The sequence below is a fragment of the Pungitius pungitius genome, chromosome 9 (genome assembly GCF_949316345.1).
Source record: "Pungitius pungitius chromosome 9, fPunPun2.1, whole genome shotgun sequence".
Lineage (NCBI taxonomy): Eukaryota > Metazoa > Chordata > Actinopteri > Perciformes > Gasterosteidae > Pungitius > Pungitius pungitius.
Genome location: NC_084908.1, coordinates 14,146,142 through 14,169,708, shown reverse-complemented (window position 1 = coordinate 14,169,708; position 23,567 = coordinate 14,146,142). Strand labels below are relative to the sequence as shown.

General features: G+C 43.0%; 4 protein-coding genes across 4 annotated transcripts; 1 reads left to right on the top strand and 3 right to left on the bottom strand.

The window, feature by feature from the left end:
• Nucleotides 1-489: 489 nt before the first annotated feature.
• cryba1l2 (crystallin, beta A1, like 2) lies at nucleotides 490-3,891 on the top strand. Its single transcript, XM_037472565.2, has 6 exons — nucleotides 490-619; nucleotides 935-1,011; nucleotides 1,113-1,231; nucleotides 2,375-2,516; nucleotides 2,704-2,846; nucleotides 3,249-3,891. The coding sequence occupies exons 2-6, from the start codon at nucleotides 937-939 to the stop codon at nucleotides 3,394-3,396; spliced, it is 627 nt and encodes a 208-aa protein (XP_037328462.1). The 5' UTR covers nucleotides 490-619; nucleotides 935-936; the 3' UTR covers nucleotides 3,397-3,891.
• A 90-nt stretch (nucleotides 3,892-3,981) lies between these two features.
• On the bottom strand, nucleotides 3,982-12,523 carry unc93b1 (unc-93 homolog B1, TLR signaling regulator). The gene is made up of 13 exons (XM_037473031.2): nucleotides 12,379-12,523; nucleotides 11,474-11,590; nucleotides 11,185-11,326; nucleotides 10,944-11,097; nucleotides 10,706-10,867; nucleotides 9,658-9,787; nucleotides 9,432-9,525; nucleotides 7,892-8,016; nucleotides 7,560-7,742; nucleotides 7,194-7,467; nucleotides 6,988-7,109; nucleotides 6,735-6,857; nucleotides 3,982-5,890 (listed from the first exon to the last, which is right to left on the bottom strand). Exons 2-13 carry the CDS (start codon nucleotides 11,588-11,590, stop codon nucleotides 5,618-5,620), a joined length of 1,899 nt encoding a protein of 632 aa, XP_037328928.1. The 5' UTR covers nucleotides 12,379-12,523; the 3' UTR covers nucleotides 3,982-5,617.
• A 127-nt stretch (nucleotides 12,524-12,650) lies between these two features.
• Nucleotides 12,651-15,255, bottom strand: timm10 (translocase of inner mitochondrial membrane 10 homolog (yeast)). Its single transcript, XM_037472897.2, has 2 exons — nucleotides 15,024-15,255; nucleotides 12,651-13,743 (listed from the first exon to the last, which is right to left on the bottom strand). The coding sequence occupies exons 1-2, from the start codon at nucleotides 15,092-15,094 to the stop codon at nucleotides 13,548-13,550; spliced, it is 267 nt and encodes an 88-aa protein (XP_037328794.1). The 5' UTR covers nucleotides 15,095-15,255; the 3' UTR covers nucleotides 12,651-13,547.
• A 47-nt stretch (nucleotides 15,256-15,302) lies between these two features.
• On the bottom strand, nucleotides 15,303-23,360 carry LOC119218450 (uncharacterized). Its single transcript, XM_037472895.2, has 7 exons — nucleotides 22,943-23,360; nucleotides 22,557-22,672; nucleotides 21,561-22,465; nucleotides 21,072-21,167; nucleotides 20,077-20,557; nucleotides 17,573-19,393; nucleotides 15,303-16,204 (listed from the first exon to the last, which is right to left on the bottom strand). Exons 2-7 carry the CDS (start codon nucleotides 22,657-22,659, stop codon nucleotides 15,861-15,863), a joined length of 3,750 nt encoding a protein of 1,249 aa, XP_037328792.2. The 5' UTR covers nucleotides 22,660-22,672; nucleotides 22,943-23,360; the 3' UTR covers nucleotides 15,303-15,860.
• Nucleotides 23,361-23,567: the final 207 nt, after the last annotated feature.

Below are 23,567 nucleotides of genomic sequence, written 5' to 3'. Positions count from 1 at the left end.
GGTTGTATTTAGGGATAGAAACGCCAGCGCCCTGTGTCCTTCTGCCTTCAGAATAAAAGCCTCAATGGTTTTAAAGCAGGCTCAGAATCAAGACGACACCCACCGCTCTCTTACCAATGTATTCATGTATTATGCACTTCATTTTTTTTGTTTTTAATATGGCTTCCAAGATATTCTCTTTATTTATGTTGTTGTACCCTAAATCTGTCAAACCTGACTGACATAATTTGGATTTAATCCAACGTTCAGCATTATCACTTAATATCCCTGCTTATGAGAAGTCACTTATTCCTCTTATCAGACGGCACATTAAAATGCATATGAATCATTATATAGTTAAACATCTCTCATTTACATTTTAAAACTCCAACAACTTTGTATTGAGATTGCACAACTCTATGGTTGTCACGTTGTTATAGAGCTTAATTGTGAAGATCTCCAACCGGAAGTTTTGCTCTAAGTTCCGGGTGGCTTTACAAATTGGCCCGGTTTACATCACAAGCACGTACACGCAACACGCTGGGACGCCGGTATAAAACAGCAGCGCCAGGTCCAGACAAAAGTCCACGTAGAGGGGATTTGAAGCGGGAGAAACGCGAGGAGAGCGAAGAGCATCCAGGTAAGCAGGAGGGGGAGAAGGACACAACCTTCCCACGGGGAGAACCAACTTACACCCGGTTCGGGCTTTAAACTAATCCAGATATTTGGTTGATCACATGTCTTCAAGAACCTGTTGGCTGCACCACAAGTTGGACGGAAACTTGTTAAAATTCATAGAAGAGTAATTAGTTATAACAAATGAGAACTATTCAAATTCACCTAAAGTGTATATAAGAATAATAATCTTGTTGATAAATTCAAATTTTCAATTTCAAATATTAATGCTTTACTACTGATACCCTTAATCTAATTTATGAACTTTGTTTTTCTTTAGAAATGAATCGATTTACTAAAACCCACATGACCTCACCCATGTTCTTCTCAAGCATGGATACAGCCCCTTTCTTTAAGGTGATCGCCCACCCACACACACACACACACACACACACACCCACACACACACAGAGAGAGTCCAGATCCTCATGCCTCCCGCTGTCTTCCCCTATGTGCAGGTCACTGTGTTTGAGCAGGAGCATTTCCAGGGAAAGTGTGTGGAGTTCACCTCTGAGTGCTGCAACATCCACAACTGTGGCCTGGACAACATCCGCTCCATCCGAGTGGAGAGTGGAGCGTGAGTCACACAGCCTGTACGCCTGCACATCTCTGTGGACAGCTGACTGACTCTGTGTGCCTGCGTGTGTCGTTTATGTAAGTGTGTGTGTGTGTGTGTGTGTGTGTGTGGGGGTCTGCTAGACGGCGGTATTGAACACATCATACGCAGTGCCTTTTTCAAATCAAACGCTGAGAAAGACTTTAATTACCGTCGACTGACGAGTCGACGGGGGGGGGGGGGGGGGGGTCAGCCTGAAAGCAATTTACACTGCAGGAGTTTCACTTTGTGAGGCCTTTTCAGGGCAGGCAAACGAGCCTCTCCTGGGGTAATAGCTGTCATTGGTCATCACTGGAACATTTGAGGCCACGCGAGGCCATATTTCCATTTCCAGAAGAAAAGGTCCTGATCCCTCTGATGAAAAGCACACTGTATTTTTAGACATTGTTAAATGATCTGAGAACTACCCATTTGGGAGTTGTTTGTCCCAAATATAAAATGTAGAGTATTACTAAAGTATAATATACTGTCCATGTTACTCTTTCTATAGCAGTTGTCACAAAGACACTTAATTAAATTAGAGTCGGTTATAAATTCCGCTTCAATTCATAATCTTCGGTGATGATTTCATGAATAATTGCTTCTTGTTCCAGTGTTGACCAACTTTTGGAGACATGCTACAATGACTTTACTTTCGCTTTCAAAAAATTTAATGTGTACATTATGAAAAATTACTCCTTGCCCTTTTGGTTCTACAGACACAGAATCAGCACAGCACAGTCTCCCTCCTGGTTGGTTAATAAGAGCCTTAATAATGCAGTTGTGTTGGTTCATCAGCGGTCTGTTGGGGACGCACAGGGGATGGAAATCCTTTGAAGTGCCACCTTCAGCATTTATGAGTCACTTTGGAAAAAACGTTGCTGCGGGCAGCTTTATACAGCTTTGTACAGGCCTTAGTGATGCGGAGTGCATTCAGCTTCCAGGTTTTCAGAGCGAAAAGGGGTAAGACCTGGTTTTAACTGAGACTGCAACTGTACCATTTATAGACTAAGAGAAATGCAATCGCTGACTATAAAGTTTTTAGAAACAGAGTGGATGATTGGCAAGTCAAAAACATCTGACTATTTCTCATCTCTCCTCCCCCCCCCCCTCCCATGTATCCAGTTGGGTGGGATTCGAGCACCACGACTTCCAGGGCCAGCAGTTCGTCCTGGAGAGGGGCGAGTACCCCAACTGGGAGGCCTACAGTGGCTCCTTGTCTTACCACAATGAGCGCTTCATGTCCCTTCGTCCCATCTACTGTGCCGTGAGTGCCTGCAGAGGAGGGGGGGGGGGGGGGGGGGGGTCTAAAATGAGACACAAGAGAGAGAGAGAGAGAGACAGAGAGAGAAGGAGCAAAGAAAGTGCAGAGGAAAAAGAGAGTATAGTGAGTGACAGAAGGAAGGTGGGAAGATGGCCTAACACGACGCACTCTGTCGCCCTCCCATCCACAGTCTCACCACAGCAGTCGCATGATGATCTTCGAGAGGGAGAACTTCACGGGCCGCAGCACCGAGCTGTGCGACGACTACCCCTCCCTGAGGGCCATGGGCTGGTCCACGCCGGAGGTGGGCTCCATGCACGTGCAGTGTGGAGCGTAAGTCAGAGCTTCATCCCAACACAATCGCGTTCTTTATTATCAAAACAAGATTTTAGAGGGTTTTGAAGATTAAAAGAAAGTAGAAATGAGACACAACAGTAGAAAAGAGCATCAGTACTAAGTAATGAAACAAACACAGGAGACTAAAATTGATAATAATAATTGAAATGTCGCTCCGGAGTTTTTTCATTTTTCAACTCATCGTACATGTTGGCTGATAAATAACAGGACACAGAAATCCAAAAAAGTTATTTGGTATTATTTGTTTCTATAAAATGTTACAAAGTGAATGCCTTGAAATGATTTGATATCTGAATTTAATCCATACATGCAACCTGTAGAAATCTTTATGTAATCATGAAAGAAATCTAATTTCTTCTTACCCTCTCCCTCCTTTAGCTTTGTGTGCTATGAGTACCCAGGCTACAGAGGCCAGCAGTACATCATGGAGTGCGAGAGACACAGCGGAGACTACCAGCACTGGAGGAACTGGGGCTCCCACTGCCAGACTCCAAAGATCCAGTCCATCAGACGCATCAGGCACTGAGAAGGAACCGATGGGAACTGGCAACACTAACGGCTCGGGCTAACACCTGGACCCCGCGCTTCAGGGGCCTCACTGTAGACGTCTGAACTCCGGGTTCGGTTCGGAGTTTAAGACTTCGTTTGTCAGGTCCGCAACTAAAACACAAGCTATTGGTGACGTAGCAGCTACCTCTTTATCCCAGCTCATATACATTCTTGTGTTGATACTCATTTTGCTTAAAAACAAATGAAATAAAGCACAGATTGAGAACCTGAGAAGTCCTTTCTGTTATTCCTGTGTGAATGCACGTGTACAGAGATCATGTGAGTACTACGTTTAAGTTCAAAATAAACACAAAAATGTATGCAGCTTAACCATACACTAAAACCTGATGGGTTATGACAATTAGAGGTGTGTAATAACCCAATATTTAAAGTCATTGCCAACTGAAGTTTTTTTAAATTGTGTTTCTGCTTTTTTAAAATTATTTCTTTACAGAATAAATTACTTTTAGTTGGAAATTAGTTCTCTCAAGATCCTCATGTTTATATTCACATAAGTAAAGAAAAGAACTAAATTATGAATTGGTCTATATTTATACATGTGTGAGATGTTATGTTCCTGTTTTTTTTCTATAGAGAAGATGTTTTGACAATGCAGGCAATAACGCTGTGACCATATAAGGCACAAAGTGAACTGAGGGAGGAAAGGGGTACAGGAAGAGTGTAGATAAATCACGAGCTGACACAGTGCTCCTAGCACAGAATGGCACAGAGACAACACCGAAACATCCGGGGCAACAGCCGTCTGAGACAAAACCGGCACAAACTAGTTTTCAAGGACATGAGGAGATTATGAAAAGAGTCAGAGTCGGACAGCAGCCAGACTCTTGGATGGATCGCTTTCTGATACGTGTGTAGGAGTCTCCAGGTGCACCTGCGGCGAATCTTTTTCTCTTCTAAAAAAAATGTTAACTTTTTAACTTGCCGTGTCGGATTCTTCTCATCAACCAACTCGGGAGAGATGGAAAATCCCATCAGCACGTAGATGTACTGTCACATTAATAACAGCAATGAAACTAATTAAGTCTAGCCATTCCTTGTTTGAATATCACTTTTAAGTTTCCATGGCAATAAGCGTTATGTCAGTTAAGTAGACATCACACTGCCCACCAGTCAAGTCATGTACAACAGCTGTTAACATCTTCACTTGAAGGTACAAGTGTAATCAAGAGAAGCACAAGAAATGTTCAGGTTCCACACTGTTTAAGTCAGTAACATAACATTACATAAATTAACAGTTAACAGTGCAACATCAAGCAGCATTGATATTGGTTAATTGAAAAGTCAGATGGGATTCTACCCAGAGCAAGTTTAAATGGTAAAAATCTTAACCATCATTTGTGAAAACAGTATTTCTGTATGGAACTATGAATTCCCTTTTCTCTTAATGCAGGCTGGATGAAACCTACGTAAAGTCTTATTTATTTTGCTTGCAGCATGTCTCTATGAATGCGATCCACCACTAAAGTAATTAGATTACAAAAGAAAAATCGATTGAGTCACTGCACATATTTAGTATCTATTATATTCCTGAGGCAAATGTAAAATCAATTATTGACTGATGGCCATTGATCACACCTGAGGTATATTGAACTGTACGCGTGCTAATCATTACCATACATTCATATTCAATGTTTTAGAGACACGTGCGTGAGCTTCTAAAAAACATGTTGATTTGGGTTATTTTCTCTTAGAAGTGGAAGTAAACAAAGGCAGAAGAACAAATGTGACGAAGACCATTTATGCAGCTCACGTCGAGCCGGGCCTGGCTCTCTAAACATGACTCCCTCCAAAACAAGCTAGAAGAATCAATACCTCATTCCCTTTCCTGTTGCTTTCAGTTCTTTCTTTTCAGTGACGTACTTCTATTAAAATGAAACTCAATTGTGTTTTAACAGAAAAGTTTTTTCTTGATAAAACAGCTGCTGTCACCTCTATAATTAGAACAGCAGCAACAACAAAAGTATTGTTATATTTTTCCTTCTTTTTTTTTAAAATTGCTATACCTATTGTTGAATATAAATATAGTACTTACAATTTGTGGACCTTATCCTCTCAATCGCTGTTGTGATTATAGTGGAATAGATAATTACAGCTAATTTGTCAACGCTTGTACCAGAAAAAGAAATCTTTTAATCCGTCCCAAATCTTCCCTCGTTCATTGTCCTTTGTCTCCTCTCTCATCCTCCCTCCCGCTCTTCTCTCACTCCGTCCTTCTCATGGGCGTCCTCCCGTCTGTGGCGGTGACCCTCGGCCCCTCTCCGCCTGGCTTTGGGTGAGTCAACTCCCTGGACCCCATCGTCTTGGCCTCCTTCCCTTCTGTCCTCTGCTCCCATCTCCTCCGCCACATGCTCTACGTCGTCCTCCTCCTCCTCCTCTTTGTCGTCATCCTCACTTCTCTCAGAGTCCGACTCATCAGAGTTGTCTTCCTCAAGGTAGCGGTAACCTTTAACCTGCACACATAAAATACACATTGAGGACAGAGAAAACCTTTTTTTCCCAAAATATTTAATATATAATATTTAGAAAAACATGTATAACCGAATGCAGTTTAACAAACTAGCGCCTCCAAAAAGGATGATACAGTTGAATGAACACCTCTTTGAAAAGTTTAAACTAAAACATTTAACATTCCTGTATTTACTGTAGGCCTGTTGTATTAGACTGTTGGTAAGAGCTAATTGTATACAATAAACATATCAAACAACATTGTTTCTGACTTGCTGGCAAGTAGCCTTGCGTGTAATGCAACACATAAAACTTAGTTCTCCTTGAATCAATGCACAAGGCATATTAAACTAAAAGGTTACCATGGCAACGTCACTTATGGTTTAAAAGTTTGTTATTATGTCAAGTGGCAAGGTGAAAGTTATATATAACTTGATTTTTTTCCAACATGCATTTATTACTTTCATCTATTTTCAGTGTAGGTGGGTTTTACATTTCAATATCCCATTTGTATTGCATATTTGACCATGATTGGCTGTAAACTATGTGATGTAAGAAAGCCATGCTCATATGTGCTTGTCTTAAATCAAGATTCAACCTGAGCAAACAGATACTTTCTCCCTTCAACAAATTAACATAAAAACATAGAAATTAGACTTCTGAGCTTTGATGAAATATAAGACTTTTTATCTTAATAGCCACAGAAAGTAAAAAAACATTTACAAACGGGCATAGAACACAGTGATTCTGGATGTTACATCACATAAGCATCAATGTTTGTTTTAGCCTTTGAATATTCAACTGATATGATGAATCAGGCTTCACTAGCACCGGTCAGAGATCGCTCACCTTGTGACGTGGCCGCGGGATGCGAGGCAGTCTGAAAGGCACTTTGGTGGCGAGCCGACGCTCCATCACCCAATAACAGCAGCAGGCCAGCAACAAAGTGGCCAACAGGATGGAGAGTTTCGCCTGGCGAAGAGTGACAAAATAATAAAGTAGGAACATATCCTTTAAAATGTAAATCCAAATGAACCCTCTTTTCTTCGAGGTGTTTTACCCGAGACACAGACAATGTTTTCTAAACCCACACACATCGTACCCTCATTGGCAGGTGGGACCAGAGGTAGACAATGAAGATGGCGAAGGCCTGCCACCAGTGATAGATGGTGAAGACAAAGTCCAGACGTTCTTTCTCCTCAGCGTAGAGCATGCCGAGCAGGACTGACACACAGAGAGGAGACGCGTGTCACGTGGGAACTAAGGAATCGCAACCTACGCAACGCCTCGACCACGGCCGCTACTCACTGCTGACACCCGTCTTGTTCAGGGCTGTGCCGAGTCCCCACAGCACAGAGATCACCAGCAGAGCGCCCAGATACTCTGGACTCTTGGGAGGTGGAGAGAACGCCAGGAGCACCACCAGCAGCACTGCGTGCACGGCCGCGCCCGCCATCAAACACACCCAGCGCGGGAGGCGCAGCAGGCAGAGGGAGAGGCTGGAAAAGATGGAGCAGGAGAGGCCATAGACCACGACGAGGAGCCACAGTTTCCTCAGGCCCAAAACGCAGACGCCATAGGACTGCGGAGGGGAAAGAAAGAAGGAAATGAGATGAAATGCCTATATAGAGTCTCAGGTCCCTGAATGGTTAAGTGACAGCTGTGGTCCTCTACCAGGGAGAATCCAGTGACGGCAAACACAACTTCAAATCCGCTGTAGATGAAGAAGGGGCAGAGCAGTCGCAGGCGGTAATCTCGAAGGTGTTTGAAAGGCAGCTGGAAGATGTTTCCCCAGCCAATACTGCGCAGGTCGATCTCTTCTGTCGGGCGGTAGGCAGCCCCGCAGAGCACAAGGAACTGTGGGTAACAGCGAAAATAAATCATTTAGTTTTGAATGATTATGAAAGGTTGCACGCTTTGCTTTGAAACGTTAGGCTGTTCTTTCCAGACAACATGAACTCCAATGAATGGAGCAATGTCTAAATCCGGGGCAGTTTGGAACTTACGATGACCATGGCGAGGAAGGCGAAGCCCATGAGGACACTCTCCACGTGGATCAGCAGCATGGAGCGGGGCAGGTTCTTAAGCACAGTGGTGTTGATGCCGGGGATCACTCCACTAATTTGTGCTCCTGACAGAGGAGGAGGAGGAGAACGGTTCAGCCACAAGAAAAAGGACACGCTGAGAAACCACGACCAACGGACAGACCAGAAGCCAATAAACCATGACATGGCATTTTTGCTTTAGAAAATGTGCAAGCAGTTTCAGGTTCTCACCCACGTCTGTCGATAAATTTGTCGGCAATAGGAACTGTACAGTAGTCTTTAGTCCTATTGATGTTTACAATAAAAAGGAAGTGATTTGGCCTCAGGTGAGGCATTTTAGTTTAGCAGAAGTGTTCCTTTCACTTGTTTCACATCAGCTTTGTGAGCCCCTCTTGAGTTTCCTCCAGCATGTATATTTGACAAAACCTATGGTATTTACCCACCTAACACTTGACCTGCAAGACAGTAAAGACTGAAGAGTTTGTTCTTTCAAAAAAGTAATACAATACTACATCTTTATGATATATTAATAAAAAAGTTAAACATATAAAGTGGCATTAGTTGATGTGTGGTCACTTGGGAGTAGTGAGAACTGATATATTATCGCCTTTAGAAGCAGTTAACTGTGTGTTGGTTCCTACACATCACCTGAACAAGTCCCCCAAGCACGTTACTGTGCAACGTGAGAGATCATTTTAGCTTTCATCAGGGGCGTAGACCAACATGCCTCTGCATTCAATTGGATAGACTTGCAACCAACTAGAGCAAATGAACATGTGAGCTGGCGCTGAACAACAAAGAACTGTAAGCACACAGCAGAGATGAGTTGTGATGGTGTGGCCTCAATATGTCTGGGAACGAGTGGTGCTATTTTTGCCAAAAGAATGTGAAGATGAAAGGTGTTTATACTCACTCAACCAAAATGCACAACAAGACACGCTTGTTAAACCAAGACTAAACATCGGCCTGCAGACTAGTCTGGTTCCCAAAGCAAGTTTTCATAAACTCAGAAGAAGAATCAGATTCTTTGGCTTCTGGGTGACTGCAATGTTCACAAGATAGTTGTTCAGGTTGACATTAAGTCATTTCTAGAACATTCAGAATAATGAGTGAAAAGATTATTAAGGAACTGCACTGGGAGTTAATAAGATAATCAACACTATTCCCAGGTTTGTACGGTGAATTCAAAGCTGGACCCAGTGTCGGTTAGCGGATCTTTGTCTGTAGACTAGAGGCAGGGCTGTAGTGGACTAGAGATGCTAGAAGGTGCTTTTTGTTTTTCTTATACCTTTGGACAAAGCCAGGAAAGAGGTTTAGAAAGACTGGTATCCATCTCATCTGACTCTATAAGTAGGTACCATTGTAAGCGTATTGCCTAATATGTGTAATTATTGCTATGTTGTGGCATTGGACAAAATAATTGAATCCTTATGAATGGTTGTCTTGCCATCATTTCTACGCAATCGTTCACTAGTGGAGGTGAAGTGACATGTGTCTTTACCGCAGGAGTGGACATTAAAGAGAATGTGTTCGTCATCGTGCAGGGTGTCGTTGAGGACGAAGCGCATGGGGAACTGCGCGAAGACAAAACTCAGCTGGCGAAGAAAAGACAGAAAATAGGGATTGTGATCAATATTGTTGCGCAAACTCATTTTCTGACGTCAAACACAGCACAAAACATGACGTAAACTGTAGCTATAGTGAACGAAAGCTGGAGGAAGACTCACATGGAAGATGATGTAGAAGACCGACTGGAAGACGATGATGTATTTGTGGCACGCTCCCTTGGGGAGCTTCTTCTGCTCCTGCACATGGTCTTCCTTGTAGTTGACATACTCGTAGTACTGCTGCGCCATTCTGCATGTGTTTGAGTGGGGGAACAAGTTCACTACACATTCATAAAAGCAAACGTACTGTGCCACGAGGGGTTGATTTAAAGTCTGTGTGGATGGGAAGAGAATAAACTGCTTACACTATACGCAAACCTAATCACATGACCTCTCCTCTGTGTTTATACTTATGCAATCCCACTCAAGTTCCAATGTTTGAACTTGCTCTTATACTTGAAAATTCGTCTTCAATGAATTTTGTTTATAATTGACATCAGAAATAAAGCAGCGCTTTGCAAAATAAACACAAACACAACTGTTGATTTTAGCACATTGATGGCTGACTAACAAAGTACGTTAAGCACAGACTTTAAAACAAAAATCTGTCATTTGTCATCTTAAAATACTACACTCGAGAATTTGAAAAATGTTTCTCTTTAGTTTGAAACAAATTAAACTGTGTAAGTTTATGCTTGTAAATAGGTTTCTCTTAGAGAGGACATGAGCTCAATACATAAAGGGTAAACAAGGATGAAATCAAATATATTCTCACAGTTAAGCAAGTACAATTTCTGCACCATAAGAATATGTATATATATATTTTTTATTATTATTATATATTATATAGTATATGGCTTATGTTAGGTTTTCCTTAGAATTTTTGATCAGAAACTAAACATAAATTCCAAAAGGCCGGACCAAACAAGGTAAGGTGTCAAAGGAGCCTACCAGAAATGGCTATTATTATCTTTAGGCGTTATAAAAGGAGAAACCATTGAGTTAGTGAAGTTGAAATTCAGGTATGAGCTTGTTGCAGTGAAGGTAAGAGCAGTGATCTGAGACTGGTTCCCCCTTCAGTAAGCTCTGTGTTGATGTATTGAGGTTCAAGCTTCCGCCTCTCAGGAAACATCTTTATCCTCCCACCCTGCCACGGCCGGTTTCTCACCTTGTGATATAATTCCCCAGTGAGGCCCAGAGCGGCACAATGGCCACGCCGATGGCCACGGCGGACGGAACCAAGGTGTAGTACCGCTCCCAGTAGTTGGTTGAGACGAAGAGTGCGTAGATTCCTGAAGCCAGAAACATCATCCACTTTGTGCCTAAAAACCTTTACAGAGAGACAGTAGCAAATGTGGTCATTGTCATTAAAGAGAACATATGTGTGTGTGTGTGTGTGTGTCTACCTGATAAGTACAGGCGTGTACAGCAGGCCCATGATGGGAGTTACGTTGATGCCCATCAGCATCTTACGATCGATGTCCTCCAGGCCGAGGGTGCTGTACTTCACCTCGCGGTAGGTCATATCATAATGGAGGATCAGCTGCATCTGCAGTAGGCCTTTAGCGTAGCATGCAGAAACAAAAACAGATTTAAAAATCGCTTTTTCTGTGTCCATTTTAGTGTCTTTGCAACAATCAGACTCACCCATGTACACACTGTACACAATCATGGCTCCAACACTGGCTGCGAGCACATTCTTGATGACAGCGAGCCTCTTCCTCCTGTAGTACTTCCTCTCCTCCTCATCTTCGTTGTACTCTGCCTGTGGGCCCAGGAACTCCTCCATCTGAGAAAAGAAAGGAATACAAATTCTGCAATTGTTTCAATAGAAAATGTTATCGTACTCAAAAAGAAGAAGTGAGTCTCTTTCAATGGAAACCTGAGGATCACAGACTGGACTTTTACACTTATAACGAGACAGTGGGGTGTTCACCTGGCCTTGTATTTTGTCATTTTGTCCCACATTCAGCAGTTCATTAATGACGCCATTGGGAGGTTCTACAAGCTGATCACCGTCCCTGAGCATCGCTTCTTGATCAGCTGCATCCATCTAGTGACAAAAAGGAGTAGCACACTGGTTTATGAGTCCACCGCCAAAACAACGTTCTCACATTATTCCTGCGAGTTGTAAAGGCTCAAATATCTTAGAAATGAATGTTGTTTTGAGTTTTCACAGTTCAGATTATAAAGTTGAGACGAAATCTCAGGCGGGATAGATCTCAACGCTCAATATAATTCATGTTTAAATTTAATTTCATTAGGGGGAGCAAATAACATGTATATTGGGCCATCTGTTATACATTTTACATAATGTTTTACATAAATATAAGTAAAAAATGAAATGAAATCAACGTCGTCACTGAAAAGTCAGATTTACTTCCCTTTTCTGATCTCTCGACCACAAACTTTGGTAGCATCTAAAACCCGAAGAGTTCATTTTGTTATAGCCCTCTGTACTTAAATACGTTATAAATGTAAAAGTGTTTTCCTATTTGACAATATAGGACTTTGTTACGGTACGATAGTCGAACGACAAATCATCATAAGGCCACACCAGCCTCTTCCACCTGTGGCGCTCAACATGTGTGCAAGGTTAACTAAATAATCATCTTACTGTAGGAAAGTAACATGAAGCCTATTGGAATAAAAGTCCGCCTTGTGTTCTATAGTTGTACTCAGAGGTCACTCCACATGCTTTAGGTTTAGACATTTGGCTGCTCCTGCGATATTCATATGAAGTCGTACTTAGAGCGTTATTAAATGCAGCCACCTCCCAGTTTAATTAATGAACTATTTGAAACAACACAAAACGCGATAATAAGCCCCTGCTTTACTCACCGTGTTTGTCTGCGCGCTCCTGTGTGACTGCGTGGGTTTGGTCCACGGCTGCTGTCACTTCCCCTTTCCGACGCACAAAGTGTAACGTTATGGATAAACACAAGTTCAAAGAGAGAAGCGAAATTCGGTAGCGTTCACTTCCTCAACTGAATGCGGCTCACTGTCCGTCTTAAAGGCGCAGGCACCTATTTACCGAACCTTCAACTGGACACGAGTGCACGATTAGATTTTAACATGAAAATGCCCGGATGAAGAAAATATCAAAACTCATGTTAAAATGACAGTTTTATTAGAGTTCTTAACACTGTGCAGCTTCTCCACTATAAGCTGCTTCACTGACATGAAAAACAAAAAGAAACATTGCAGGTCAAAAAACAAAAACATGGTCCAGTCACAGACAGCACAACGTAGTCTGCACAAGCATTAAATTCAGTCCAATTTCATCACATCTGAGGAGCCTGGTAGTCTGTAATTGAGTTTACAGATAAAGCCACGACAGCAATGTCCAAGCAGGAAAGACTGTATACTAATCAGTATCTTGTATTAACAAAATCTACAAAGCATACATAATTCATTCAGGAGATGCTATTGATCCCTCTGTATTTCAACGCTTTGTAAAGAGCCATGTCTGCATGACAACTTGTAAGTGTGAACAATGTGTCTAACTGAATTGCATGTTGTGTAGCAACATTATGCCGAGGATCGCTGTTTATCGCCCTCCCATGTTAGAAAAAAATAAATAGTTCACCTGTTCAAAGGGTGACGTGGGAACAAATATTAAATGTAAATGTTGTCTGTTTAAACCTCGTGGTTTAAGAGGCAGCACCCTCCTGGGACCCAAGGCAGCTAAAAACAAATGAATGGATTAGAGATAATTACACAACCTCTCCTTAATTATCCGGTCACGGAGTCAAAATAAAGGAAACAGACGCATCCTGAGAGGCTGGTGGAGCAGTTTCGCTGAGTCGTCGTCATTCCATAAGGACCTACGGTGACTCCTTGAGCGCCATCAGTCTCATCCTTGACCCCTGTAGGAAAGCAGTTTTTCTTTGTGGACCCGCCATGAGCATTATTCTTCACACTTTATCGATTTCCAAAACAAAATCCTCCCACTCAATAACCCATAACCTTTTAATCCCCCCAGGATGCTCTGAGCCATTCGTTAGTCTCTATCCGCTTCCCAAAGATGCCTTCCTCATCGTTTCCTCGTCCTGGACGGAGAGCTCGGTCAGCTTGCGTCCCAGCCTCTCATGAAGGTCCAGGTATTTGGCAACGCAGCGGTCCAAGCACACAGACTCCCCCTTTGTCAGCTCGGGCTCCTTGTAATGTGGCGGTACACACTTCCTATGACATGCGTTGGTCATGCTGGAAAGAAAGGAAACCAAGAGATGCTCAGATTTCTAAAAAAAAAATTACTAGAATGTTATTACATATGTTAAAAACATTTACAAGAACATTTTATAATGATTGGGCACATTACGATAGTTCATGCAAATGGCACAGTGCCATCTACTGGTAACCCTCAATGTAATTTTAAATAATTGGTTAAAGAAATTATTTGTTGAGTTTGGATGTGATCACACCAACTTTAAATGAATTTGACAACCTTAAAGCTAAAAAAACTATTCAAATATATAGGTGTTTGAATCTAGAAAAAAAGAGCCGGCAAATATTGTTTGAAAGCTTCAATGTGTTTTTGGACTTCACTAAATAGTTTGAATTTGTTACAGGAGACACGTTCACTCATCCGAGTGTACTGTTAGTGCCTTTGTCCGTGTCAAGTGTCCCAGTGAAGCAGCACGCATAATACCAGATACCAATACTCAAGCTGCTTCAAGGAATTCAACCAGCATTATGTCTTTAACACCTGTACAGCTGCTCTAAACCGGTTGTCCCAATGGGGAACATGAATTAATTTACATTTATGAGAAAACATTTTAATGCAGAAATTCCATTCAAAACGCCTTTGAACTCCCATAGACACGCGTGGGTTTCTCATGTAATGATTTATCCAGCATTAAGTCAACATTCATTTTTAAATTGTACGCGTATCGGTTTTTCAGATATTGATGGAATTCTTTAAGCATTAGTTTTGAGGGGAATATTTTGTAGCTACGTTAGATAAAACAATAGATGATCGTTTTAACTTCTATAAAACATACCAAGCTGCTATTCCTTCCCTTCAGCTGCAGAGAAATTATGTACTGCATTACCCCGCTTCGATTCGTTTTAAATTAGGTGCAAACGAGATTGTGCATTATTGTTCTACTAAAAACGAATTATCAATACGAGCTATGCAATTAATCAAGTAGCACTAGGATTTCGAAGTAAATAAAAAGACATAAAGCCATTGCTTGCTTTAGCAAGTCTGTTTAATGTCACGTCAGTAGCCAGTTGGTGTGGTCTGAATGAGTAGCTGTCACATGTAGCTTACCCTGAGGCTACATGCTAACCTTTAGCATCACGCAGGGACTCCAGCGTCACCTTTACTAAACGTAGCTAACCGTCAGCGTCAAACGACTCTGTTGCAGCACGTCGAGTTTTAAAAAAGGCCATCTAAACAATGGTCGTAAGAATCTCCAAGAGAAAGGGTGCCACACATAAAGCGATAGCTCGCTTCAAGTGTTAGCTCGTTTGCTCTTTACCGGTTGTACATGTCAGCCATCATCTCCACCTCCAGCTCCGCCGCCAGCTGCTGTGCCTTCACGGGGTCCATGTCGGCGCTTCTGTGCTGCTCACACCCAGCTTCGACAAAAGAAAAACCACAACCCTCTCGAGGCCGACTGGATACCTACCCGGTGTTTCTCCTTTAACCTTCAAACCTGCAAGACGCGAAACACGTGTGCGGCGTTTCCGCTCCCGCTTCCGTTGTCAATAAAGTTAGTTTTGAACTGGCGGCAGAGACGGGGCGCCCTCTCGTGCCACTGATGTCCAAAGAGACTTTTAAACGTAATGGTCTGTTCGCAAAACAATGACCCTTTTTTAATAACCCATCATTGTGTAATTTACAGAAAACACGCTGTGCTTTACAAATACAAGCTCAAACTAAGGTTTCTGTTCAACAATAGTCACTTTAAGAGGGACCCAATGCCACTGAAGTGCATTTAGTATGACCATTCAATATCCACAGAAAATATAAAACTAATAAAATTGACAAATGTGAACAACAGTAAGAACTTTTTTTTCCTTTTTGTAAATCGATTATCAAGCATATTATTAATGGAACTCAAGACATCCATTCAAACAGTCGTACATTGAACTAAATGAAGGTAAAACCAGCAAGCGTAGAGCTTATAATTGCCAGACACTGGTGGACAAAACATAAAAAGGAGTGATGTAAAAATCTATTTTACATAGCTTCAGAGCTTAACGAACTTTGTGGACATACATAAAACCACATCAGGGAGAACATAATGCTCAGCCCACCGAAGTGCTGAATTAGTCACACAACATAGTAAAAACTATGCACACATACAAAAGTATTACTCTGCCTCATCTCCGGTTACATCAATCTCATTCCCATCTTCCTCGTCCTCTTCCTCTGGAGTTATTTCCATGTGGTCGAGTACATTCTCACACTCTTGGGTCGGCGACACTTTGTCTGGAGAGAGAAGCACAACGTCTACCTCCACTTCCTCCTCTTCATCGCAGCCGCTGCTCCCGCCGGACCCAACGGCGTCCGACTGCGTTTCGCCCGTCCTCTGTACGGTCCGGTGGCTCAACGAAGGAATTTTGTCTTCTTGGGGCAGGTGCGTGTCACTGTGAAACGATCCTTCATCGTGGATGGCAGTCCGCGGTTTTTCACCTGACCCCCCTTCACCACGAGCTGGAAGGAAGGAAGGAAGTAAGATGAATTATCTAAAGAAATTGGGACATTGTTGGATAAAGTTGTCAACGCCCTTTTCTAATCTTGAGGTATCTTGGAATTTGGCACTTATGTATGTGACAGATAAGCGTCAGCAAATTAAAACTGGTTTGCAAGGCAGTGGGGGAACATAACAAAGAACATTCATGCCAAAACTGTACTTTTAGACATACTTTAACAGAGACGTCACTTTCCTGCTGCTTTATACAAAATTGCAAAAATATAGTAGGGGCTTCTTGTTTGAATGATTATGGTCTGAATTTATGCATGTATAGATAGTTTTATTTGTAAATATTTGCAGCTTTTGCGTATTGCCTAAAAAGTGTTTTGCAATAAAATGGTGGTAAAATAATGAAGTTGAAACTGCATGTTTTAGAGTTTCATTTCCACAAGAGAAACATGTCCTCTTTAAAGTTCTTAAGAGGTTCTGTTTAAATTATGTTAATGTTTTCAATCTTCTCTTTTGCTTTTCGGTCCCGTTTCTTAATGATGCTGTTAACGGTTCTTTGTGATTAGACTAGGGGAAAACAAAAATGAGGAAAATAATCAACAATACTTTATTATCGTCTTCCATGAGCAGCAAAACAATTTCCAGTAATTAGCTAAGCTGACTAGCTTTCATTTGTTAACTAATTTTATTAAAACATAAATTTGTTAGCTGCAGTGGACAACGGTGGGCCACCGCTCAGTAAGATGTTTAAAATCTCTGCAGGTCTGTTGGTTTATGCCGTTATTACCTCGGTCACTTGAGAAGGTTTTGATGCATTTTGAGACAACAAGTTAGTGAAATATAGACGCACTGTAGCTTTGTTCTCCCTGTGTAGAGCTGGAGTCGGTGTGCATGTTAGCGTAAAGCACAACTCCCACCTCGTGCAAAGACAGGCACAAAGACAGTCAGGCAGGTTTGAGGTGCCGCTTTTCTATGGAGATCTCACTCCTTTAAAGCACCAATTGCAAAAACTGTCAAGGGTCAACTCCTGCCTTTAACTCTTTTGGGTTTTATTTCACTTAGAACTGAATCCTGATTAGAACAGAGTTTAAGGGGCAACCACTACTTACTGATAATAATACTTTTGTTCTCGTAAAATGATTCACAACTTTCTTGTAATTGAGTATTTTTTCCAAATAGTTTTATCGAAAACGACAATTGAAAGATCAGAGTACATTTTCCATTATTGCTGTATGTGATTTGGATGAATTAAGCCCATTTCTGTCAAAACTACCCCTTTCAATGTTATCTTCAATAGTGTGACCGTCTCATTTTCTACTCTCACTGTAAACAAATGAGTTTGAAAGAAAGCCTCCCAAGACGGGAAAGAACCTCTTTACCTTCATGGGGACACTTCAGTGGCTGCTCCGTCTCAGCTGCTGACTCGACCTCTTCTCCCAACGCAGGGCGGGACTCATTGCTGCCAGAGACATTTGTCTCGTCTCGCTTGGACTCGTCATCCTCAGCCGCTGATTTGTTAAAAATGTGATCGTTATTATTATCATCAACTCTGACATCACAGACGTGGGGACACTCTTTAAGCCCGTCCCTGTCCTGGGGCTTTGCAATGTGCATTTCTGTCTCCTGAGTTAAGTCTTCAGATCTGCTGCCACGCGTCTTCTCTTCCTCACATTCTGCAACTCCTGCAGTTTCACGGCTTTCCTCGTCCTGGCTGTTCTTTGACTTTCTGGTCTTCGAGTGTTGGAGCTTGATGAGCTCCTGGAACTCCTTCAGACTGACCATCCTTGAAGGTCTGGTCGCTCGGTGTAGTCTTCGGGCGGGGATCACGTCAAAGTTGCGGCCCGCCTCAGCGCCGAAGGCCGTCGGTGGAACTGCCTCCGATTCGCGTTCATTTCCGATTTGTTTCTTACATCTCGTCTTTTCGCTCTCCTCCTTCGACAAACTGCCGTCAATTTGCTCCTCTCTTTTTACATCGTGGCTCATTTCGTCTGGCGGGATCTCTATGATCTTCGTTTTCCGCGGCCTCCCGCGGCCCCTTCTTTTCGGAGGGCTCCCGCAGCCCTGCTTGGGTACGTCTTGTTTATTCACAATTTGAGCTCTGCAGGAAGCAGGTTTCAAAACAGGACTTTCTGTGCTTGAGCTACTCGGCGTCTGAGTTTTTTTCAAAAAGCCCCTGGTCTTGATCCGCATCGGACTCGTAGTGGGACCCGCGGGCCCTCTGGTTGTCCCTCGCAGACTTTCTGTAATGGTTGACGGTTTATTTGTTTTCCCTACAAATGGGTCGGGCACGTTTGAATTGGCGGCCATTTCCCTTTCCTTCGCCAGGACATTGTTGCTCGACAAACTGACTAAACAGACGCCGAGGTGGATTTGACCTTTTGCTCCATCACTGACTTTCACGTGATTGTACGCTGAAGGAGAATTGGTCTCTAGTGGATGACCCGAGCGCATCATTTTCCTTCTTTTAGGCACCACAACTTCACCTTTAGTGTCCATTTGTTTACATTTTAAACTTTTCTTCATGTTCCTGAGATCAGATTTCTCTTTTGCCACGTTTTGATGACCACCAGATGTTGCTTCTCTCCCTTCCGCTGCTCGAACGGAACAAGATGCTGTCCCGGGGTCCCCACCTCGTGGATTCAACTCTGCCTGTTTCTGACGTCGCTGTGAAGAGTTGCTGTGATTTGAATCCCCGGGTAAAGACGCACCTTTACTTGCTCTGTGAGTGATGGCGCTGAGAGGAAATCGTAGTAATCCGGGTTTTACCGCAAGCCAGCGTAGTCCCTGTACAGATGACCGTAGCTCAACATTATCGCTGGGGTTCGTGGAGCTGTTGCGGTCGGGCTGATGCTTTGCTGTGGAGGTGGACGGTTCTAACGGAGAGAGACATCGAGGAAGTCGCAAATCATCCACGCAAGGCAAGGAATGCAAGGACTCGGCTCCATTTTCATTCATCTGGGGAAAAAGCTCCACCGTGTACCGATTGTCTTGTGAGGGCGGTTCCTGGCTCGCTGGGAAATAAGTGAGGGACGTAAATTGCCTCTGGCCGCTAAGTGCATCTGTATGTTGACAATTTAGTGTTTTGCCCTGTGGGCTTGTTCCAGGTGTGAGGGAGGAGTGATCCCAGGGGGAGGTCAGCTGCGCAGAGGAGAGGCTTGAAGAACCGGGCTGGTTCTGAGCTGTAAAATTACAAGAGATACCTGTACAACAGGTTAAAAGACCACCATCAATCAACCGGAATTTACAAAGCTGAGGTTGTGTTAGCGTGGTGCTTTGGGATGGATATAAATGTTCCTTGTGGTGCAGTGTGAAAGAAACATTTCAGGTAGACTTCCAGATCTTGTGTTGTGTTCTTTAGTAATTGCTCAGGTATAGCACACTGGACAATGCGAGATTTAGATTGAATCAATTATTATTTTTTGCAGATTTTCCAATGGAAAAGATTCTTTACTTCAAATTACTACATTTAACTTTTTTCAGACAAAATTAACAAATTTGATGTCATCACCTCGGATTAAGGAGGAATACCTAGGAATATCTCAGCTTTTCTGAAGTTGGGTGTGTATGGGGTACTTATCCATAGTTAGTTTATCACAATAGTATTTAGCTGTGTACACGGCATCGGTTTGGAGAAACAGACCATCCCTTTTTGGAAATGGAGATTTTTAGACTGACATAAGTTATTTCAGTAAATATAAAGGAGATGGGGTCAGAACATGTCATATTTTTCCTTGTTCTAATAAACCAATCCCTCCCTCTTTTTGGATTTCAAATGACTTGTTTCATTAAACCATTAACCTACTGTTAGCAATGACATAATCATGTTTGAATTCATCTTGTCAAGTAACAAAGTAGAGATCATAGGACATATGCATCAACATACCTGTATTGGTTGCTACGTTGCCAATCGGGGTCTCAAAGTGCTGGTAATACGCACGTCCCTCGGTACCGGCGTGAGTCCCACTCTTCTGTTGCTCGTTCTCTGTAACTGGGACCGGGCAATCGGCCAGTACATCCTCATGGTTCGTTTGAAGACATTGAGACTTTTTGCAGTCTCTGTCAAAGTTCGGCAGGATGTTCAGACCCATCATGATGTCCTCCAGCAGCTTCTCCATCTGCTCGTCACACTCCTCTGCAGAGCCTGGAGGCTGGGTAAGTGGGATCGACTCAAGCTCTTCATTGAAGAAGTCACTGGACAGAAGCTGGGAGTCGGAGTCGGGGTGAGGCCGTTGCTCGGTGAGGTGACTGGTTGCAGGTTGAATAGTCAGGCTCTCCGGTTTATGAGTTGGGTCTGGCTGGACACTGGAGAGAGGAGGCTCACTGCTCATTGGGTTGGCCTGCAGCCGTTTGTGGCTGGAGTCATCCTGCAAAAAGATGAAGATGTGATAAGAATCATATCAGAAATATGAAATAAAGAGGGAATCAAGTTCTGTGTTCATGTTATTAGTTACGTATAATTAGCAGTGACTATTTTTGCGTCACACTACCTTTCTCCCACAGAACAGCGCCCAGGATAAACAACTCAACAAAAATGTTCACTTCCACAAAAGCCAGAGCTATTCATTAGTAGTAGTATTCATTTAAATTGTAGTGACTGCAGGTAAATTAGTCTTTGCCGAAATATTGCGTCAAATACGGCTCTGATAATTGGCGGAAATCACTTAGCTGCGTAACGGCCTTCGCAGCGGTAATTTTCAGGGAAATAATGTTTTTGTTCTACCTGCGAAGGCCGTGCCTCACAAGTCGAATGAATTCAGAGTACTAATTAAAATTACCAGATGAAGTGATTCTGATCGTTCTTCTAAACATATCCAATCTTTGTCAAGTAAACTGGATGAAAAGTTTGTCTGTGTACTAAACACCAGCACACCTATATACCTGTTTCAGGGAGTGAAGAACTGACAACGCATCCTCTGTGTCTTGCACACTCACAACCTCCCACACTTCTCCATTGGACCTCCTCCTCAGCTTCACCTGCACAGAGGCAAGACAATACGGCAATGAAAACACCAGGGATAAAAAACAAACAAAGGGCTTCTTACAAGTTTGTGATGACATCCAAAAAAGGCAGCAATGCTGAGGATAGACAACTCTGTCAAGAAAATAGATCCTCAAATTCCCTTTTTATTCTTTGTTTATGAAATGTAGAAATGACATTTTATAAGCATGCTTCAGGGGAAATTTAGACATGGCTCAAACATAAAGGCAGCAGCAGTTTCGCAAGTTTGATTGCCTAACGAATTTGATGAAATGTTTGCTGAAGTTTATTTTTTTATTATATTTAAAGTTCATAAACACACAAACATATTAAAATACATTCATTCCTGGTTTATTTTCTCCATGACATGATTCATCAATTGTTCCTACCTTGATAGAAATTTGGGTGGAGTCTGTGTCCATCATCTGCTGCATCTGTCTAATCTTAGACAGGCTTTTCATCCCTACATGTGCATGCCTCTTCTCAGCAGAGCTTCCCCTTTCCTCTCCTGGCATCTCATCTCTGTGGCTTGGCGGCGCTGTAATTGTTTTTCCGTCCCTCAGTCCTGGTCCTTCCTTATCCAACACCTGTATTATATTCCCAATCTTAGATGACTGCTTGTCGGCACTGTCTTCCGGAGGTGTTGTGGAGTTTAAGTCTTCATTGGGCAAAACAGGGAAGGTCCCCCCACTGCTGGATAAAAGCGGCACAGGATTTGGGACAATTTGTGCTCCACTGTGCACACAGGGGATATGTGGGCTAGGTGTAGAGGAGATCAAATGTTTATCCCATGTGATGCAATGGGGTTTCAGGGCTACAGAGGGTTCAGGTACTGGGTGTGGCTGTTCATTTTGGACAGAGTGTTTCTTAGAACAGCCCCCAGTCTTTTGATCAGCTTTAACATTTGGTTTCCCTGTGTTTCTCCATCCGGGCAGCCCAGCCTGAACTTGCGCACCCTGAATTTCTCTGCTTTCATTCTTGTCGCCGAAACTACCAAAACCATGTTTCTGGAGCTCTCCCTCCCACCCCTCTGCATTTCTCGGTCCGTTAACAAGGTCTGTGATCCCAAACTGGCCCGCTGCTGAGAGCAAGTCATTCTGCTCTGCACTTCCTTTTACCTCCACCTCCCCGCAGTAGAGAAGGCCGACGAGCTTCAGCAGGGTCTGGGGCTTTACCGCCTGGAGCAGGAGCTCACGCTTCTGGCCCAATGGAGGCGACGGGGAGGCCAACAGCCTCTGAGACAGGTAAGGACTGAGGGCTGCGAGGACGCAACTGTGGGTTGGCACCGTGATACCTTTACACGTAGTAAGAAAAAAAAGAAGAAAAAAAAGATTTTTTTTTAATTAGCATTCAATTTAAAACTGCCAATATTCTATATGGCTCACCATCAGTTTTCAACAGGACATCACAGAATTGGGCGTTGTTTTGTTGTCTCTGCAGCTCTCCAAGAAGCTGCATCTCATGACCGGGCCACCTGTACCGCTGCATGTCCTCATGGGTACTGGGAGCAAGGAATTACGTCAGAGTTGTGGATGTTAGAGGAATATGGTTAAACCACCTTATTAACGTTGGTGCCAGTGCTGGGCCCACTTGTAATATGACAGTTTCCTAAGGTTGAACCTTTTTTTCCTATTTTCGTTTTCAAAAGCCCCTTAAAGTCATCTCACTGTGGAAGGAAACGCCCCCTGAAATTAATCCTGTTAAACTAAATAATCCCTAGATAATCGGAGCAGCCCATTGACACATAATTTGCTGTTGACAGACATCTTACCGTTCACTTCGTATCGCCGGAGTCGGGAAGCATCAACCTTAGAAAAGGACTCCGAGCAGGTGGCGGCAGCACGTGGGCTCGCGCAATGCCAAAGTCGAACGCGAACTTAACGTTAAATTTAACGTAAGTTGCTAAAGTTACTTTCACAACTCTACTTTGTTGTATGTTAAACCGCTGCCAGCTTACTTACTCATTTGAGAAAAATTATTTGTCACTGGCGGTAAGTGTCGCAGTAACCTCTTCTGCTCTGCGGCTAAAAGTTAGCTAGCAGCATTAACCTTAATCACTAGCAAACAAACGGCAAAACATGGCCACCTTGTTTATAAAAAAAGTGTCCGAGTTGGATTGATAATTTAAGGTTAGGTTTAAAGTTAACTCAACATGTTGGAGCGTTAACGACGGGGCTTAGCATTAGTTTAAAACTACACTTCAACCCCAACGTCGCAGAGCCCCCCCCATCGGCCCCCCCCCCCCCCCGGTCCTAGCAGTCGCGGGATGTGGTCGCAGTCGATAAAGTGGGGCCGCAAACCCGAAGCGCCCCCTGGCGGCCGCTCGGTCACGTGACGCCATGGAACTGCTGTTGGCCGATTTATTTTAAGTGTGATTAAAAATAAATCATAGGCAC

Coding starts and splice junctions, on each gene's coding strand:
- unc93b1 (XM_037473031.2), bottom strand. CDS start 11,590: ATGGATGCAGCTGATCAAGAAGCGATGCTCAGGGACGGTGATCAGCTT. Junction 11,098..11,184: donor TGTGTACAGTGTGTACATGG/GTGAGTCTGATT, acceptor GCTACGCTAAAG/GCCTACTGCAGATGCAGCTG. Junction 10,868..10,943: donor TACACGCCTGTACTTATCAG/GTAGACACACAC, acceptor CTCTCTGTAAAG/GTTTTTAGGCACAAAGTGGA.
- cryba1l2 (XM_037472565.2), top strand. CDS start 937: ATGAATCGATTTACTAAAACCCACATGACCTCACCCATGTTCTTCTCA. Junction 1,012..1,112: donor ATACAGCCCCTTTCTTTAAG/GTGATCGCCCAC, acceptor CCCTATGTGCAG/GTCACTGTGTTTGAGCAGGA. Junction 2,847..3,248: donor ATGCACGTGCAGTGTGGAGC/GTAAGTCAGAGC, acceptor TCCCTCCTTTAG/CTTTGTGTGCTATGAGTACC.
- LOC119218450 (XM_037472895.2), bottom strand. CDS start 22,659: ATGCAGCGGTACAGGTGGCCCGGTCATGAGATGCAGCTTCTTGGAGAG. Junction 22,466..22,556: donor TGTCCTGTTGAAAACTGATG/GTGAGCCATATA, acceptor CTACGTGTAAAG/GTATCACGGTGCCAACCCAC. Junction 20,558..21,071: donor TTCTTCACTCCCTGAAACAG/GTATATAGGTGT, acceptor ATCTTTTTGCAG/GATGACTCCAGCCACAAACG.
- timm10 (XM_037472897.2), bottom strand. CDS start 15,094: ATGGACCCCGTGAAGGCACAGCAGCTGGCGGCGGAGCTGGAGGTGGAG. Junction 13,744..15,023: donor ATGGCTGACATGTACAACCG/GTAAAGAGCAAA, acceptor CTTTCTTTCCAG/CATGACCAACGCATGTCATA.